The sequence below is a fragment of the Argiope bruennichi genome, chromosome 5, assembly GCF_947563725.1.
Source record: "Argiope bruennichi chromosome 5, qqArgBrue1.1, whole genome shotgun sequence".
NCBI lineage: Eukaryota > Metazoa > Arthropoda > Arachnida > Araneae > Araneidae > Argiope > Argiope bruennichi.
The window spans coordinates 15756696-15775082 of record NC_079155.1 but is presented as its reverse complement, the minus strand read 5'-3'; the positions used below and the strand labels follow the sequence as shown (position 1 = coordinate 15775082).

The following is an 18387-nucleotide window of genomic DNA, read 5'->3' as shown; positions in this document are numbered from 1 at the left end:
ATTTTATTTTTGTAAAATATTGTCAGTTCTTTAATTTATTTCTAAAAATTAAAAAATAAACAAGGAATATAGAAATTACGGAGTGTTTCTTGATTTGGAAAACTCCCTTCTTCAGAAGTAATTAGATTACTCTAAATAAAGTCGAATTTGAATGTAATTATTGAAATTAGCATAGCCTATGGTGGTAGAAAATTTTATAAATAAGATTTTGCATATTAAGTACTAAGGAAGAACGCATCCTCGTAAAAAGAAAATAAATTAAATAGAACTAAAGCAGCAAAAAACGTAGAATTATAAAAATAAAATTAAAGTGAAATTTTTTTGTATAGATGCAATTAAAATAGATGGGGGAGAGAATAATATTAAGTATCGTAGAAATCTTTCTCTAACCTTTTTATATTAAATAAAACGCAGGTGTTTTTTGGGGGGAAATAAACTAATATTATGATTATTTTTTTTTTCTCGTGCCGAAGACTAAGGTTGTTTTTTTCTTTCTTCCACCTTCCCCGTAGGTACAGAAGCAGCTGAAAGATTGCTCCATTTCTCTGCCCGCTTAGGACTGACGCAGTTGACGACGCACTTTCTCACTCTGCCTGGAAGTCAGGTTGCCCTCTCGTCGCAAAACCACGAGCGACTGCTGCCTGAAGAGCTAGCCTTCAAAAATGGCTTCCACGACTTAGGGCAGCTGTTGCAATAGTAAGTTTATCGAACTTGTTTGAAGGTTTTTGGTTTAGTAGACTCGGTGCATGATGGATGGCCCTTTTATTAACATACTTCTTCCAATTGCTGTGGGTCTGGGCCTTTCTTACATTACTTCGTTACTAACTGTTAATCAATTAAAGTTTTATTATTATTGTTTATTACATATCTGCCGCATGGGTTAATTCTCGAATAATTGCATCTAGAACTAGACTAATCTAGACTAATATTCTTAACATAAATACTGTAGCAAGACACTCCCACCCCCTTCTTATCTTACAATCTATATTATACTAATTATTTTATTTAAAAAATTAAGATTTTCTTAACGAGACGAAGAAATGCTATTATAAATTTGTTAAATACTGATTAATTAAATTTGTTAAATACTAACTGGCAGTGATTGTTTTGTTTTTATTTACACAGTTACAGAAAGCAAAGTACTGTTTTTCATCCTTATAAGGCAGTTTTAGAACAAAAAGAAGAAAGACAGCCTTTGGTAATCACTACAGATATTAAACGAAGCTCAAGAGAAATAGGTAAGCATTTTTAGGTGTCGAAAATGTTGATGTATTTGAAAAAAAAGGTATTTTTGTATTTCTTTGTGCATCTGCAAAAGAAAAGATAAATAAATAAAAGGGCAATTTTTAAATATTGAAATTTGTCATTTTTAGAATGATTTAGCAAATCTGTTAATTTCAATGCAAATATATTTTTTTTACTGACGTTTAGGGATGAAATTTATTCCTTTATTCACTTTTTGCAATATGATCGAAAAAAATGTAATTAAGTAAAAATGTAATCAAATCTTATTAATTACATAAAAATTACTTTTATCCTTTTTAAATAATAAAATTTAAATAAATAATCGTTATCGTATTTAATATAAAAGTATACTATATTTTAATTAATATTTTATTATTAATATTTGTACACTTATTGACGATTTTTATAAAACTGAAAAATATTTTATATGTTAAAAAATTACGGACGATAAGGTTATCTTGGACATTCTGCCTGAACAATAATATCCATACGTCTTATGCTGTTTGAACTTTTAACTGTTTTTTAGAACCAATCAAAACATCTGTAACTTAGCATTGTTTTATTCCCTTTTTCCTTTATTGTTTACTACCTGAATCTGACGACAAGATGATTTGCCGAGAATAGTAATTGCGCTTTATTACATTTAAATATCTTGTAATTAAATTTGTGATATCCTCAATAAAGTATTTTTAATATTCAAATTTGGGCAGCCCTTATCGATTTCACAGGCATAGAGTCATTGTTTTAGTTGAACCATTTTAATGCTGTTCAAGTTTTATGACATTATAATGTCATTAAAAAGGTAGTTATTGAACTAAATTGGTGAAGTGTTGGGTTTTTGTTGTTCTTTTTTGAATGGTACAAAAATTATTTTTATGCAATAATATTTCCGGAAGCTGTTGCAGGAAAACCCCGAAACTCGCCAATTTTGTTTTATTTTTTTATTTTTTACTAATCTCCCCGATAAAAACATTCCCACCTGTCATAGTTTTTTTTTTGTTGTTGTTTGTTCTTTTGTTTTTTTTTATTTGGTGGCTTTAACTAAAATAATTTGGCTTCTGTACCTGCAAATAGACACATATTCATCTTTACTATTAGATCTGATTTTGCTGTTTGATTGTTTGTCATGCATATTCTTTTGTATGGAAATATTAAGGCATTTTTTCTGTTATTTTTCTAGAAAATGATATCCAAGAGCTGATGAAGAAGAAATTATATTTATCTGATTTGGAATCTGACGACGGCGATTCAGAAAACATGAAAGAATTAAATACCACAAAAAACGGTAATTTGCAGTTTTCGAAATCTGTTAATTCAGATTTCAAAATCTATCTAGAAAACTATAATGGAGTGAAAAAAGTTTTTTTTAATCGAAATTTCGCAATCTTGAAATTTAATTTAATTGGCCTTACAATTTGTCTTGTGTTTCTTAAAATATCATGTTAAGAAAAACAGATTTCTTGACTTTTTTTAATTATATAATTATAGGAACTTCTTAAAACTATTTGCTACTTATTTCTGGAGTTTGCTAATAGCATAAATATATTGCAAATAAATAGTAAAATGCTGTCGTTACATTTGTAGGAAAATTAGAATTTTAAATATTGCATCACTGATTTTTAATTTATTTAGTTCTATTTTGATGTATTATTTTAAATATTGTTTCAACAATTGTTGTTTGGCTTTAAAAATGTAATTATCTTTGAAAACATTCTGCCTGTTAATTTATGTATTCTTTCTAAAAGTTTAATTTTTATTATAAGCAGTATTTTGAATGAATCACTGTGAACGATTCAATGCTATATATATATTTCAAAAGTTGTATTTTTGTATGTGTTGATTTTGCATTCTAGGTTAGTGAAAAGTTTTTACTGTGAACAGATAAAATAGTACCAAATATGTTATCTAATTAAAGTGCCATTGTTTTATAAATCTGGTTGAATTAATCTTTTTTCCTGTATAAATATGCTGACAGAACATAAGAATACAAAAATGAGAAATGAACTATACATATATCTTCTTAATATATATATATGTATTTTTCATTCTTAATATGGGAATTAATGTTTGGTATAGTTACTAATGTGTGAATCATTTATTTCTCATTTGAGTGCCTATATGAACAGCAGAAGTCTAAAAGTGTAATTTTTCAGAATATTGAAATTTCAGGAGAATAAAATATTTTGTGTTTTGAAGAAATATTTCTGGAAAATATAGCTGTAACATTTGAAGCAGCTAATATAAGAAGTCAATCTAAACTCAGTATTCAAGCAATATTGAACTAACTTATATGTTATATAAAACATTGGTGAATATTATAATATATATAAATATAATATTGAACAAAAACAGTAATTGAAGGAATAGTAGGTAGAATAAAATTAAAATAATTTTTTTTTTGAAGATTTCATTGATTTTACTTCAGTTACATTCTCATTTGAAACACTGAGTTAGAAAATTCTTTTTACCAGTTTTTTAGTAAAAATGCAGAAGTATAAATAGCTTGTATAAAAACTCTACGTCTGTTTTAAACCATCATTATTGTAAATGCGGTAATTGTTGTTTTATATTTCTCTTTACAGGAAATCTTTTCCAAGATCTGAGTTCAAAACTTAAAGATGTGCATATGTTCAATACTGCAAATCGGTCAGCATCTTTACCGAGACAGGTGTTTCGAAATCAAGCTCCTCGTTATCAAGGCAGGGTTCTTGGTAAGTTTAATTTTAAGGTATCTCTTTCCTTAGGAATACTAAGTAAAACTAACCGATAGTGATAGTTATTTTTTTATTGATTCGCTATCTTCAGAGAATTGCAGTCTCATAAATGTGTTACATTGTGTTTTGTTTTAAGGATCAGATTTAAATATTATCTTTTTTCAGGTACAATAACTTAGATATTGAATCAGATATGTAAATTCTCAACAGTCAATTTTAATTCATTGTTTTGATATTTATATTATTCAAACGAATGATTTTTTTTAAAAAAATGTTATTGAAATGATAGTGAATATCTTTAATTATTTGGCAAAGGGAAGGCCTTAAATTGATTATATTTGGATATTTTCAAAACAAAGGAGATGAAATAATGTATCAGATTTTATCTTTATCAAGGACTGTTATTGTGGGGGAAAATATCAAGATTAGTTATCTAATCTGTAATGTTTACTTTTATATAAATTTTTTCTCAATTTTAGACCTTCATTTAATCCAATCGTTCGCTAAGATTTTAAACCAAATTTTCAGCAAGACTGTTAAATGGCTCTAATCTGAATAATTGTTAAGACTTTGATCTTTGTCATGCACAATAGGCACAATTGTTATCTGAACCGGTTGGCTTCAAGTTTGGATTTATATTCATGTGCCTATAGTTAATCTGTATCAAAAAAATAAACACTCATCAATTTTTTTACTGTTTATTGATGCTTTACAAAATTGTAGGAGTTGACTTGATAGGAATATTATTGCAATTTTAGGATATTATTTATCACTCTTTTCCACTTATCTGAATGTATTTTCCATTGATTTATGGATCAATTGGTATAAATTATTAATCTGTTATGTATTACAGTGATTTGTAATAAGTTTAAAAATACTCTTTTATTTTTTAGTAATAGAATTAATGAACATGATGATTCCAATAATGGACAAATCACTGATATTAACAGATTTTTTTGGTTATGATATTTCTTCCAGAATGTTATATACTTAAAATCTTTTTTCAATTAGATAAAAGTAAATTACAAAATAATTGTGACTTTTTTTTTTCTTTTGTATTCCTTAAAAAAATAAACCTGTTGGGTCTTTTCTGTATGTCATTCCGAATTTCTTTCATCCGATTTTTTTTTAAATTTTGGAATCATCATGTCCATAGAGATATATAACTCCAAAAATAGCCTTACAAGGGGAGGAATATGAGGTTGAGAATTAAATTCAGGATGTGATTTGGTATAATGGTGGTATACATTTAGAATGTTCCCCCGTGAAAATATTAAAGCACAGTAGTCAGCCAATTTCGTGCAAATGTCTCTCAGATTTTCAGCATAGCTTATATATTAATAAAATGTCGCCGTTATTGAGACCCAAACAATATAGTGGATAAAGCACTGGCATAGCATTCACGGAACCCAAGTTTGGTCCTTAGTTAATATCTTTTTGCATTTTTTTTCACTTTTTTCCTTTTTAAATTATTTCAAATTGATTTAACAATTTACAAAAAGGTTTAATTGATATGTTTTCCATTTTTTATACAAAAATAAATATTTATTCTTCCAATTCTTGGATTAAAATGTAATGATTAGAAGAAAAATAATTATACATATAAATGTGTTTTTTTAAATATTCTGAATTAAATTAAATTAACAATTTAAAGATTGTTTCAGTTAATATGATATTGATTTTTTTGTACGGAATAATCAATTTATTTTCTCTTAATACCTGAGTTATAATTTTTAAAAAAAACATTTAAACATATGAACGGATTTTTCTATTTTAGAAATTATTTAAATAAAATTTTAGAAGTTTTAATTAATATGCATTTCTTTTATCAATCAAAAATAAATGCTAATTCACCTAATACTCTAATCTTAATTTTAATTTTAAGCAGGAAAAATAATTACTAACATATCTTAAATGATGATTAATGTTAATAAAATTACTGACGTCATAAAAATATTTAATTTTTTTTTTATTACACATACAAGAAACAGAATAGTAATTATGATAAAAACATTTGAAACAAGATAGATAAATTTTAACATCTTGCACTATTTATAAATAATAATTATCCACAAGAGAATCGATTGGAAAATAAATTTCATTTACTTTCAAAAAATATTTGTTTTTCTTCAGAAAACCGGGCAATGTAAAAAGCATAACATATAATGTTTCTAAAAATTTTGAATCATCTGCCTTTGCATTCCGTAATTTAAAACCTGCTTTCTACTTTTTCCTTTCTATTATTTTTATTTCGATATTTCGTTTGAGAATGTTTGTTCTTATAATTTTATTAATTTCAGCTGCTCTCTTTAATTACCAATATAAATACAGCTTTGTTGAGTTATAACAAATAATTTATCATTCATATTTAAAATCTAAGACTTATAGTGATTTTTAAGATAAAATTTTTTATTTGAATTATTTTAACATTTACAAATTAAATTATATGTATAATTTAAGAATCTTATGAAAGAACATAATTATTTTTCTTTTAAAAAAATAAGTTATAATTTATGTATTAAGAGAAAATACATTTATACAAAAATTAGTATCATATTAATTGAAACCAACTTTAAATTGTAAATTTAATTTAAGTGATTCTGAATACTTAAAAAATTGCATTCTTATTTATAATTATTTTTTGTCTAAAAATTAAATTATATTCCAGGATTTGGGAGAGTAAATATTTATTTTTGCATAAAAAAATTTTAAAAAAAACATATTAATTAAATCATTTTGTAAATTGATAAGTTAAATTGAAATAATTTAAAAAGAAAAAAAAATAATAAAATAAAAGCAACAAGATATTAACCAAGAACCGAACTCTGATCTGATGAATGCTATGCCAGTACTTTATCCATTATCCTGTTCGGGTCTCGACAACGGTGACACTTTATCAATATATAAGCTATGCGAAAGTTTGAGGGCCATTTTCTCGAAATTGGCAGTGTATTGCCCTTTAATATTTTCATGAAGGAATATTTTAAATGTATATTACCATTATACCAAATCTCATCCCGAACTCAATTTTTAACCTTGTGCCCACCCCTTGATAGACAGATTTAAAACTTATAGATTCATCAAAATTGATTGATCGTAATTTTTGACTATTGCTACTCTTCGTATTTTTCGTACATAAGAAATTTTTTTTAAAAAAAGTCTTCGTTGTATCTATTTTTCTTTATAATAGCAATGAATATCTGTCATTTAGTTTTTCAAAAATAAACTAGCGAATTCTTAGGTTAACTGAGAGAATTGCCAATTCAGATGTCATTCTGACTATGATTCAATATGACAAAGTCCTCTGGAATACATTCAAAACCTCATGTTAATCTCAGCTAAATCGAATTAAATCTATTATTATAGATTTAAATATTATTGTATCTAAAATCTTACTGATTTAATATTTAAATTCTGCTCCGTTATTTGCAAATTCTTAAGAATTAGTTCTCCGAATCACCTGCTAAAAGAAAAACGAAAATTGAGATAAAAATATTTAGTTGTATTAAATAAAATTTTATTTTATATATCTAAATGAATAATGCTTCCTCCAATTTTATACACGCACATGAACTAGCGCGCGGGCACACACACACAAAGAACGAAAGAAAGGAAATAATTTATGGAGTCGTGTTTCGCAGTGAATTATTAAAGGTAATATGCAAGAGAACTTTAGTCGCCCCCTCATCATATTTTAGCATTTTAAAGAAAAAAATATATATTTTTTAAAAAAAATTTCGTTATCATGTCGTCCATGTAAATCATTAATACTCCTACCTTCCCCTGAGCCCACTTGTCTATTCGCCGTTTGAAACCTTTTACCATTTCTGCATTTATTCTTGTTGTTCCCTTCTCTGTTCCTATTAAATCAGTTTGTCATACACAACTTAGAATCTATTTCTTTTCTCGTTTGTATTATATCAAATATTATGAGGACAAGGAAATCGGGTCAAAACATCGTGCCACTTCTATCATTATACACACCGATGGATTTATTGCCTGCCTTGTTTTTGCTTTTAACCTCTCCCTACTCGCAGAAATCGCCGATCCATTATCGTCACTTTTCTACTTTTTCCTTCGGAAAACGGATTTCTTGCTTCCCCTCCCTCCCTCCTTCCTTTCTTTCCTATTTGGCTTTATTTGCTAAATGGAGTATCAGTTTTTTTTCTGGTGACATCCGAAGGTACATTATTTCCTTGCATCACTTGTCCCCTGATGATTTAACTTGATTATTTGTCATTGATTCTTCAAAAATAAAAAATAAGCTCTTAAATAAACAAGAAACAATGCCTGCTCCCAGAATGCTTTGTGTTTTGCAGTAGCGTACCACCTTCTTTGTTTACCTTCTCGAAATCCCTCTTTGGAGGCCAAGCGAAGTGTTCTTGCGCACGTCTTGTTCGGAGAATTATTGCGATGAGTTGAGCTTCTCTTGGCTCAGTTATTCTGCTGCATAATGTGCGAATGGCCCTTTATCGGAAAAGCGCTCGTAATTGCGCTAATTGGTCATGCTTCGGCGGTTACTAATCAAGCGAGAGCTGCCAGCGCTTTGCCATGTAATCGCTAGTAACTCGCTCCGCTTCATATACATGTTCCTCTTTTTACTCTCTTTTAATTAAGAAACTTCACTTTATCTTAGCTTTAAGAATTGTACATTACGCTGACTGCTGAAGTATCCGTAGCCTCCGGTTATATCCTGTCTCAAAACGTTTTCGATTGATCTGTGATCGGGTAGCTCTCTAATTAAAACGTCTTGATACTTTTCGTATCAGAATGGCAAGATTGTATTGAATGTAATGAGACAAAATTATGTTTATTTTCTTTTTTTAACTAGGAAGTCTGTGCATAATTTTTATTGCTGTTGCCGAATTTTGTTAATACTTGAAATTATGCTTGATATTGTATCGAAATGTTTTTTTTTTATTATTATTATTGTGTTTCTAAATAAATCCGTATTCCTCATTTATTCGAATCAGCTGATGAAGTTCATTTTTAATTTATTTATATTAACGTTCCATTTGAAAGCAACACTAGGGCTTTATTGAGACGGACCTCGTAATTTTGTGCCGTGGTCGGATGATGAGGATGACACCTGAGCTGGCACCCCCCTCTCCCCCCTCCAAACTTCCACAGCACACCAGCGAGAGGGCGTTTGGCCCCAACGGATTTAATGTGCACCAGACCCACTTACACGGCGGTTCTTCGGTGGAATCTTATGTCCAATCTGAAACTTTTCGGTTCCGAAACCAAGTCCTTACCACCAGGCCACCGCGGCCCGCTTAGTGGAGTTGAGTGCTTGGGAAGCGCTTGGACCCAGAAGTCTTCCGTTTGTAATTGTAAATAATTAATTTATGACGTAGTAAATTTAATAATCATTAATTTGAATTGCATCATTGTGTTGACCTTATCACGCGTTTTTATATAATCATACTGCATAAAAGAAAAGTAAAACAGGAAAAGATGAAACGAGGAAATAATTTCGTTAAAATTATAATGGAAGTAATCTTTTAAAAGCAGGTGGTGCAGTATGTAAGCCTTTGTAAACTTGTCGGTGAATTTTTGTTTTATGATCAAAAAGTCCTCAAAATAGTTCATGTACTTTCATATGCATGGTATTATTTCACACCATGCCTATTACTATTTGCGCATCTTCATATTTTTGTATTGAATAAATTGAAAAATCAGATACCGTTGAGAATACTACTCTCAAAAAATTATGAATTTATTAGCATTTCATTTTGTCATTTCAAAATATGTCGCTAATGTTATCAAACAATTAATGCCATCACTCCAAAAAAAGGAATTCCTTGTTATAATTAATATCATAGTTTCTATGACTATCTTATATAATATTAGAAGAGTATTTTTTCCTGAAACCAGTACAGAATTTCCATTGCTTATTCGAACTTTTAAGAATAAGTTTTTAAAAAATAGGAAAGAAAAAGACTAAAAAGAATTTTTTAAAAAAATTAAGGCCCTGATTATTATATAAAGTCATATATACTTCGAGATAGAACAGAAAAAGATCTTTTTAAATGATTGTAGAATTTTTTCAAGAATAATGGTATTAACATTTTAAAAATTTCCAGCTGTTGTAGTTAGTACAGATAGTAAGGATTGTAGTCTGTGCATTTCTTGTTAATCACAGTGTGTATGATTTAATATTTGTATTGATTTGATCATCTTTTTCAAATTGGAAGATTTTATTACACATTTTGTTGTACCTGAATTTATTGCTGACATTTTATCAACTCAGAAATATAAGAGAGCTGCAAAAGATATTTTGTAAGAGAATATGATTTAACAGCTTTACGCCTAACACTTAACAGCTAATCTAATATTTCAAACTGTAATTTCGAAAATTAGCGGCATATCTTTCTTTGATAGTATTTTCTAACAGAAGGAAAGAATAAACTCATTGGGAGAAAAGTTTGGCTTTTCCAGTGTCGCTTAGCTATTGGTCTGTGAGCGAATTTTGATTTTTTTGAGGACCTGTCTTGTGGCATCTCCAGTTTTTGAATTCATTTTCTGTCTTCTTTCTTACTTATTATTTTTTCTTTATTATTATTTCTTTATTTATTTTGTTTATCTAATTTCTCAAAGTGAAAAAAATTCCAAATTCGATTGAAAACGGAAAACAAACTTTTATGAAAAATTTCAGAGAATGCTACAGTTATGCAACTTAAATGAAAAAGTCACTATTAGTTTATTGCAGTTTAATGTCTCATTTATCTAAATTGGAAAATCTGTCATTTTTTTTTTTTTTTTTTTTTTTTTTTTTTGCGTGTGTGTGTGTGTGTGTTTTACTTTTTTTTCTGTTATGATACATCAGAACAAAAACTAATTTTATGAATAATTAAATAAATTTTTTTTTCTAAACTGTCATTTTAGAAATGCTTCTTTGTTCAGTGATCTCTTTTTCAGGACTATGAAACTTAACTCTGATAACATTTCTGAATTAACTTTGTTTTTTATAAATGCCTTTCTTAGATTAGAATTTGTCTGATTTGTTTCTCCCTAAATCATTTAATGAATTAGTAATTAGCAATGTGCTTTACTTCATCGATTTTCCCATTTCATAAACATTCTTTTCAATGTCTAGATATCTTCCATAATAATCATAGCGTTGAACAGATGCGCTTAAAAAAATCTTTGCGACAAATGTAATTTATTGTGTGTCAGAAACAGTAAGACATTTTAAGTGGTCCCCCGAGCAAAATACTGCGTTTATCCTATCTTTATCTCTGTCCTTGTTGCCAGGCGTATCGAGCTCGTAAAACACCCACTTACTAATTTGCTACTGCATGCAACGCTAAGTCCCTATGCCGTTTTCCACCAAGGACACCCGTGTTTTGCCTGATCTCTTTAAGAGACAAATAATCATTAATTGGAAAAGAAACGTCCGTTGTTGAATTATTAATTTCACTCGCACATTGCATTTCTAATCACCATTATGACAGGCCCCAGGAGCATTGGACTTTTTCTCGATGGCAGTTGTTGCTGTCGTAGGGCTACGACCTTGTGGGTACCCTCATCCAGAAATACTGAGATCAGCAAAAAGGGAGGAGATGGGAAAGAGAGAGGGAAAAGAGAAAACCTCGCAGTTGATTAATTTCCTTTAAAAGACATCGATTATGAGGGATGGGTTAATGTAGACAAGAAAATACAACTAATTGGATTGCCACACCCATTTGTGGTAGAAACTGTCACTGGTTTCGAATATATTGCTAAATATACGGTCATTGACAAAATAGCACTGTAAGAGATAAAAAAAAAAAAAAAAAAAAAAAAAAAAAAAAAAAAAGAGGGTGAGATAGATTAATTTTAAATTATTCTTAAAATGTTTCAATTGCTAGCAATCTATGCGCATTTTCGGGACATTTTAGTGTGATAAAATGTTTTCAAAAATCTGTATCTGTATTGTAGATTTACCAAATTTTCGTAATTTAACTAGTAATTTAATCTAAACGATTACATATACATAAAGGATATTAGTGAAGTTCTTAGAAGATTTTTTTATCATGAGATCCACAAATGTTATGCTCTTGTTTTGCAAGGATGGAACTTATATAGGAACTTATAACTAATGCACCATTTGATTTGACTTACCAAATTACATGCTTAATAGTTTAGAAAATAATTGCATCTCATTAAGCAGTCTTTAAATATGGAGTTTCCCATAGGTATTAAATACTCCTTCGGCTCTTAAATACTATATTGGTTCATCTTTTTTTCCTTTTTTTTTTCTTGTCCGAATTATTTTATTAGCAATTATAGTTTCAAAAGTTATTGAAATAAAAATATAGAATGCACATTAAAGTTCTGAACCTCTCATCCGAACTTTCATTTCCTAAACGACTCAAGTATAATCATATACGTGGTATCTAGTTATAATAAAATAACCTAGCACCTTGCTACGAACTACCTACGACTCTCTTAGCTGCAAAATTCAAAGTTAGCATTGCTTTCGAGAATTTGTTGCGTGATATAGGAAAAACATCGGTCACATAATTGTGGAGCATCATAGATTTAACATAGAATAATACCTTGCGTACATAGACGCTAAAAATGGAATCCGTATGATTATGATTGAGATTTCCTGATTTATGTTGTCACGTGCAGACTGTTCGGTATTTAAAATGACGCGTTCGGAAAATTCCAAACGAATTAAATACTTGTCTGAGATGGTCCACAACCTTACTGTCACTATTGATTGGGAGATGTTCAGAGAAGTTCCTTGTGAACATTATATTCATGATTAAAACTTGGTTTTCTTCTAATGACGTGAAGTGATTAAAAAAAAAAAACGCTAGGTAACGTGAAAAGTCCCTTCCCTCCATAAAGCAGGCTTTTCGATGTGTACTGATATCTGTGCCAACGTGTCATCTGCCATTTTCCATAGTCTATAGTGAAAACTGCAGTCCAGTTTTTCCAGATGTGCGTACAGTTGCGCAGCAAATATTCCGTATCTTAATAAAGAAGATCCAATTCAAATGTGCATTACGTCAGTAAGAGAATATATGAGCCTAATATTTGGTAATTTCTCCATTCTTCAGCGGTAAGTGACTTTACAATTATGGAAATCTTTATCAAGCAAAGATTATACATTTTTTAGGTGTATTATGCTAATTATTACTTGACATAATGTGCATAAGGCTTTATTTCTTATTAACTCGAAAATACTTTACAACTTAGCAATCTTCGCTTTCTTTTTCCCTTATAGTTTGGCGGATTAAAGTGGTAATTTCACATTCTACTGGTAGATGGTGCCATCGCGCAATAAATTTAATCTGTATCATACATAAGTAAAAACCCCCACTTTTAAGGTTTTAGCTGTGTCCATTCTCAAGTTCACCGCCCCCCACTTCTTTATTATACTAATTAACTCGAGTAAAAATTCTTCAGTTATCAATTAACTCGTGTAAAAATTCGGTCCAGGCGATAGGAGACGATGACCCACTAAATTGATCAAAGCAATGCGCGGTAACAATTGCTATACTTGACGAAATGCGGAAATATATATAATATTGTGTGCAGTAATCTAAAGCATACAACACATAAATAAATGATTAAATGACAGAGAGTTATCAAGTGAAATGTCGCCTGAAGGAAAGTAATAACGAAGTAAACTGAAAGTAGTAACTAAGTAACTGAAGTAAAGTCTAAAACTAGATAATCTATTGCTGGCAAACAATATTTAAGAAAAGATTTTAACTGACTAGCAATAAATTCCTTCTTTAGTTACTTTGTTGTTTTGCCAACAGTTTCTAGACAGTTGACCCGTGTATAATTAAACGAGATAAAAAGCTACAAAGACAGTATCCAAGCCTGGACAGTATATGTAGATGACCCGGTCTTATTTTATGAGGCTGAACTCGTGATGTTCACGTTCGGCTCGATCACCATTTCACTTGTGACAATCACATTTATATTGCATTTGTTTCCACGAGTGTGACTTGTGATATTTATGTTTGGTTCAAAGTTGCTATCATGAGGCAGATTCTCCAAGTACGGCAAGAGATTAAGAATGGAGAACGAAATGTATAGGAATTAAGTGGGCATTTTGTATATAATTTCACGTTATTTCCTTTAGATCAGATTATTTTAATGGGAGGTAAATTTAATCGTAATCGAAAGCGTCTGGAGAAAAAAATGAAGTGGTTTGATAAGAAATGAATGACAAACTTTCCAAATATTTAGAAACATTAATGAAATATAAGTAAATAATTGAAGGAAAAAAAACAGCGATTCATTGAGGAACTAATCATAGGCTGACCAAAAACTTTACAAACATGAATAAAATATAAATGAATGAATGAATACTACTGTGAGTTCACAACTATTTTGTATTCCTAGCTAATTACTAATTATTTTACATAAAAGAAAATTCTTTCGTGTCAAAGTTAGACTAGTCTTGTTTCTCATTGTTAAATCTTGTTTTGCTAGTGATTGCTTTATTGTAACATAGGAAAGCGTTACTGATTATTTGTGACTCATTATTTTCATTTTTTTAAAGAAATCGGAATTATTAATTAGATTTAAAAATTGTAGATTTCGCTCCTTTACGTTACATTCCTCCGTTATGTTTGAATGTTTGCATCACTTTTGGATATTAGTATCTACAACCTGATAAACTCGCTTTTATCGTGTATTTGTCTCTTCGGGTAACTTAATATTCCTTCGCAATTTCGGTATACATTCAAAAATTCGAAATATCTCAGATGTTCAATGGATTAATGCTCTTGTTAAATTCACATATGGACGGCACGCGACGCGCCTTTCTATTCCTCGTGATTCTCTACGTGTTATTCTTAAAGACTAAAATAAATTACAGATTCACGCATTGCAGAGGGTATTAAAAGTAATGCAAAAACGTCTTCGGCAGCTGTAGTGCATTCTTCACCAAATAAAACTAATATAAAAGACGCGGCGTGAATTCTTTTAACGATGCAACAATAAGTTCAAAGACTGAAGTTTGCACTTGTTGACATTTGATCAATTCCGAATTAACATCTGTTTCAATATTGAGCATTGTTCATTCCATTCTGCTACGATCTGACTGTATTTTCTCGTTTTGTCTGCAGTGTTTTCAATCTATGAAAGTTATTGAGTAAAAGTTTTCCCAAAATGTTTAATTTCTTGTGGACATGGGCTGCGTATTGTTCCGAAAGGGACGCATTTTTTTTAACCAGTAAGTGAATTTGTTTTGCCTTTCTAACCGCTGCAATTAGAGTTAAAAATTACAATGAAATCATTGTTACGCGATGTTGTATGTGTAGGTTTTACTCCGTGGAATAATTTGCCATGCTTCGCTGCGCTCGCGTATTCGTTGTTACCATTGCGTAAACTACTTAAAGATGGAGCATCTGTCCTAAATCTTAAAGGCAACAAAATATTAAAAAAAAAATAATTAATTATGTGTTCCTCTAGCATGGGACAAAAGTAACAACCGTTGTCGCTTATCCGAGTTATTTCTTCGTTTCTTTGTTTTGGGGTATTAGATGAAGACGTGACATAGGAATGAATCTAAGAATACGTGATTGATAGAACTCCGGAGTAATTTTTACTCTCCTGTGCTTTGAGAAAATGGCCCGACTCTGTGCCGGAAACTCGGAATGGGTTTTATTTATTTACTTTTTCAAGATCAGATATGAGTTTCCGTTTGTTACTGCCATACTTCCTGAGGCGGCGGTATTCCAGTTTTACTCTAGTTGACTACCTATTGTTATTTCACTCATGTGCACTTACTGTTTCTATTCACCTTCTGTGCGATTAGTATTTGCGTTTGCATTTCCTGTTTATAGACAGTACTTTATTGTATTTTTTTTAATCTTGGTTCCTTTGATTTAAATGATTGCTTGTGAACTAATTCGAACTACAGAAGTTGGGGGAAAAAAGTTCTCCTTAAATTAAGTTTCTGTCATATTTTTTCCTTATAATTATTTTTTCCCCTGACGTCATTCTATCTGTATGGATTTGGAAAGGTTTTCCTTTGTCTTGACAGCCATAATATGGACTGATATGCTAATTAATACTTAAATTTATTTAACTAATTAATTTATACTTCTAAATACAAGGGTTTAGTTTAGTTACAGCATTATAAAATAATTAAAAGTTTTTGAGAAATAGATGTCATAGTAGAAATGATTTCTGCGAATAACACGTTTCATTTGATTATTTTTCTTTTGTTATAGATAATTTCTAATAAATAATTTTTATTACGTACGTAAATCTAAAATTCATCAGAATTTTTCATTTATTTGTTAAAACGGCGAACATAACGGTAGATGATTATTAATTGACAAAATTTTAAATCCCGAATTGTTTATTCTGGTTTTGGAAAAACACAATTAAAATTTAAATGACGTTCTGTCATGTTCACTGATAATTTTCAACTTTATTTCATCAATCGCTGCATTAGATTTAAGAATTAAAAATGTACATTTTTTTTTTATTTCCTTACAACATCTTTCTTTTAAGCATCAAAACAATGAGTAAATGATTTATTTCTGATATCCATAATCTGCAATTGGGAGAAATATCCCACGTCTTTTTCCCATAATTTTCGTTCTTTTTAAAATCTTTTTTCCCTTTTCTTTTCCCCATTACGCACCTCACTTTTGAAAGAGAACCGTGTTTTGATCTATCCGTGACTACCAGACCGCGAAATCTTGGAAAATGAACCTCCGCTTCTTGATCGACTAGCTTAGTCATCCCTTCTCTCTCCTCCCCCTTACCCCACTCCTCCCAATTTAGAAATCCTCCACCTTTCTTGAATTCACCGCACAGAAATTCAAATAATTAAAGCTCAAGGGAAACCGATGACTTTTTAAATTTTTTTTTTTTTTCTGCTTAGTTTCACAAACATCTTTTTTACTTGACAACTTTTTTTTAGTAATGTACCGCTTATTGGGATATTCCTGTTTAATATTGTTTATAAAAGATTGCTTTTTCTGTATTGATGTTGGTTTATTTATTTTACTACATTTTGCAAATGTGAATGCTGATGGCCTTAAACTGAAAGGTGAAAGGCTAGTAATGAAATAACAAGCGAATTGCGCTTAAAAAGTTAATTAACTATGACTTTTTGTTTTAATTAAAAAAAAAGAAAATTATTGCATTGCATAAATACAGTGCTTCTTCAGTTACGAATTGTTCAATGCGCTTAAAGGTGAGAGTAAAACAAAAATTTGAAATCTGTAGCATGTATTTGACGTAATAAATTTGACATATTGTTCATGTACTTTTATTTAGTCTTAATTTATAAATTAGACTTCAACACTAGCATCTTTATGCTAGGTGATGTAATAACTAATTTTTAATCCGTTGAAGATAGGAATAGACACCATTCTAAAAAATGATCTAAAAGACACAAAGAATAATATTTTATGTTGTGAATTAGTAATTGATCTATCACAATCGTTACTATTTTATACCGACTTGTGATCATATTTAGTAAAATATTCTTAATACACTAACATTTTATGACCCCCCCCCTCCAAAAAAAAAAGTTGCACTATTGCAGCTAAAACTGGCTGAGTTAGACGCTTTTGAATATACAGTACACTCCCGATTATCCGTGGAATTGGGTGGCGCGGCCGCCGCGGATAACAAAAATCGCGGATAATCCGAAAAAAGCTAAAAACGGGTATAGCAAAAGAGAAAACAAACATTCCAATTCTGAAAAATCGTTTTATGTACAATAAAACGTAAAATAAACAGCAGGAAATGTTTAACTAACGCTTACTATTTTAGTATATCACTCAAAACTAACCTAAAATGCATTTTGTTAATGAAAACAGAAAAGTGCTTTGTATTTACGAGAGGCGTCAAGGATACAGAGAAAAATGAATACATATGTACTGTTTTAATACTATAATGTATTACGTAATTACAAAAGCATAACTGTAAACAACACCTTTTTGAAGTAATCAGTCATTTGTGTTTGCTTCTTGCTTTGGAAGCATTTTCTCTTTGCTTGGAAGAAAAAAAAAAAAAAAAAAAAAAAACTTAGTACGGCAAGCGCGGATAATCCGGGCCGCGGATAATCCACCCGCGGATAATCGGTAGTCTACTGTACCTATTTTAGACATTTCAATGGCTGCCTCTAAAATGTCATAAATTCATCAAACCAATAATATAGTGTACATTGATTGGTCTAAATTTATGATGTTACAGACTTTATAAATTGGTTCATTTTTGTCCTAGAAAAGTGATTTTTTTTTTTTAAATTTAAAATATCATCGTGCCGAAAATGTTTTAGTAAATATAACTGCAATAGAACTAGAAGATTGTATAAAAATAAAAACAGTAGTTTTTCATTTATTGAGTTAAATAACATAACATTCTGTACGTCATCATTTAATGCTTTTAATTATTATTAATACCCTCAGATGCTACTGCATCGCCTTTCCGTGGTAAGCGAACACGA

The 18387-nt window shown here is 29.8% G+C and overlaps 1 protein-coding gene across 5 annotated transcripts in view; it reads left to right on the top strand.

Annotated features, from left to right (window-relative positions):
- The window catches only part of LOC129968502 (A-kinase anchor protein 13-like), a 248961-nt gene that overhangs the window by 119102 nt on the left and 111472 nt on the right, over positions 1 to 18387 (top strand). For all 5 annotated transcript variants that reach the window (XM_056082447.1, XM_056082443.1, XM_056082446.1 and 2 more), the window contains 4 exons: positions 513 to 696; positions 1126 to 1238; positions 2426 to 2530; positions 3828 to 3956. In XM_056082447.1, the coding sequence (XP_055938422.1) occupies positions 513 to 696; positions 1126 to 1238; positions 2426 to 2530; positions 3828 to 3956 (531 nt within the window). The remainder of the gene's footprint in view (positions 1 to 512; positions 697 to 1125; positions 1239 to 2425; positions 2531 to 3827; positions 3957 to 18387) is intronic.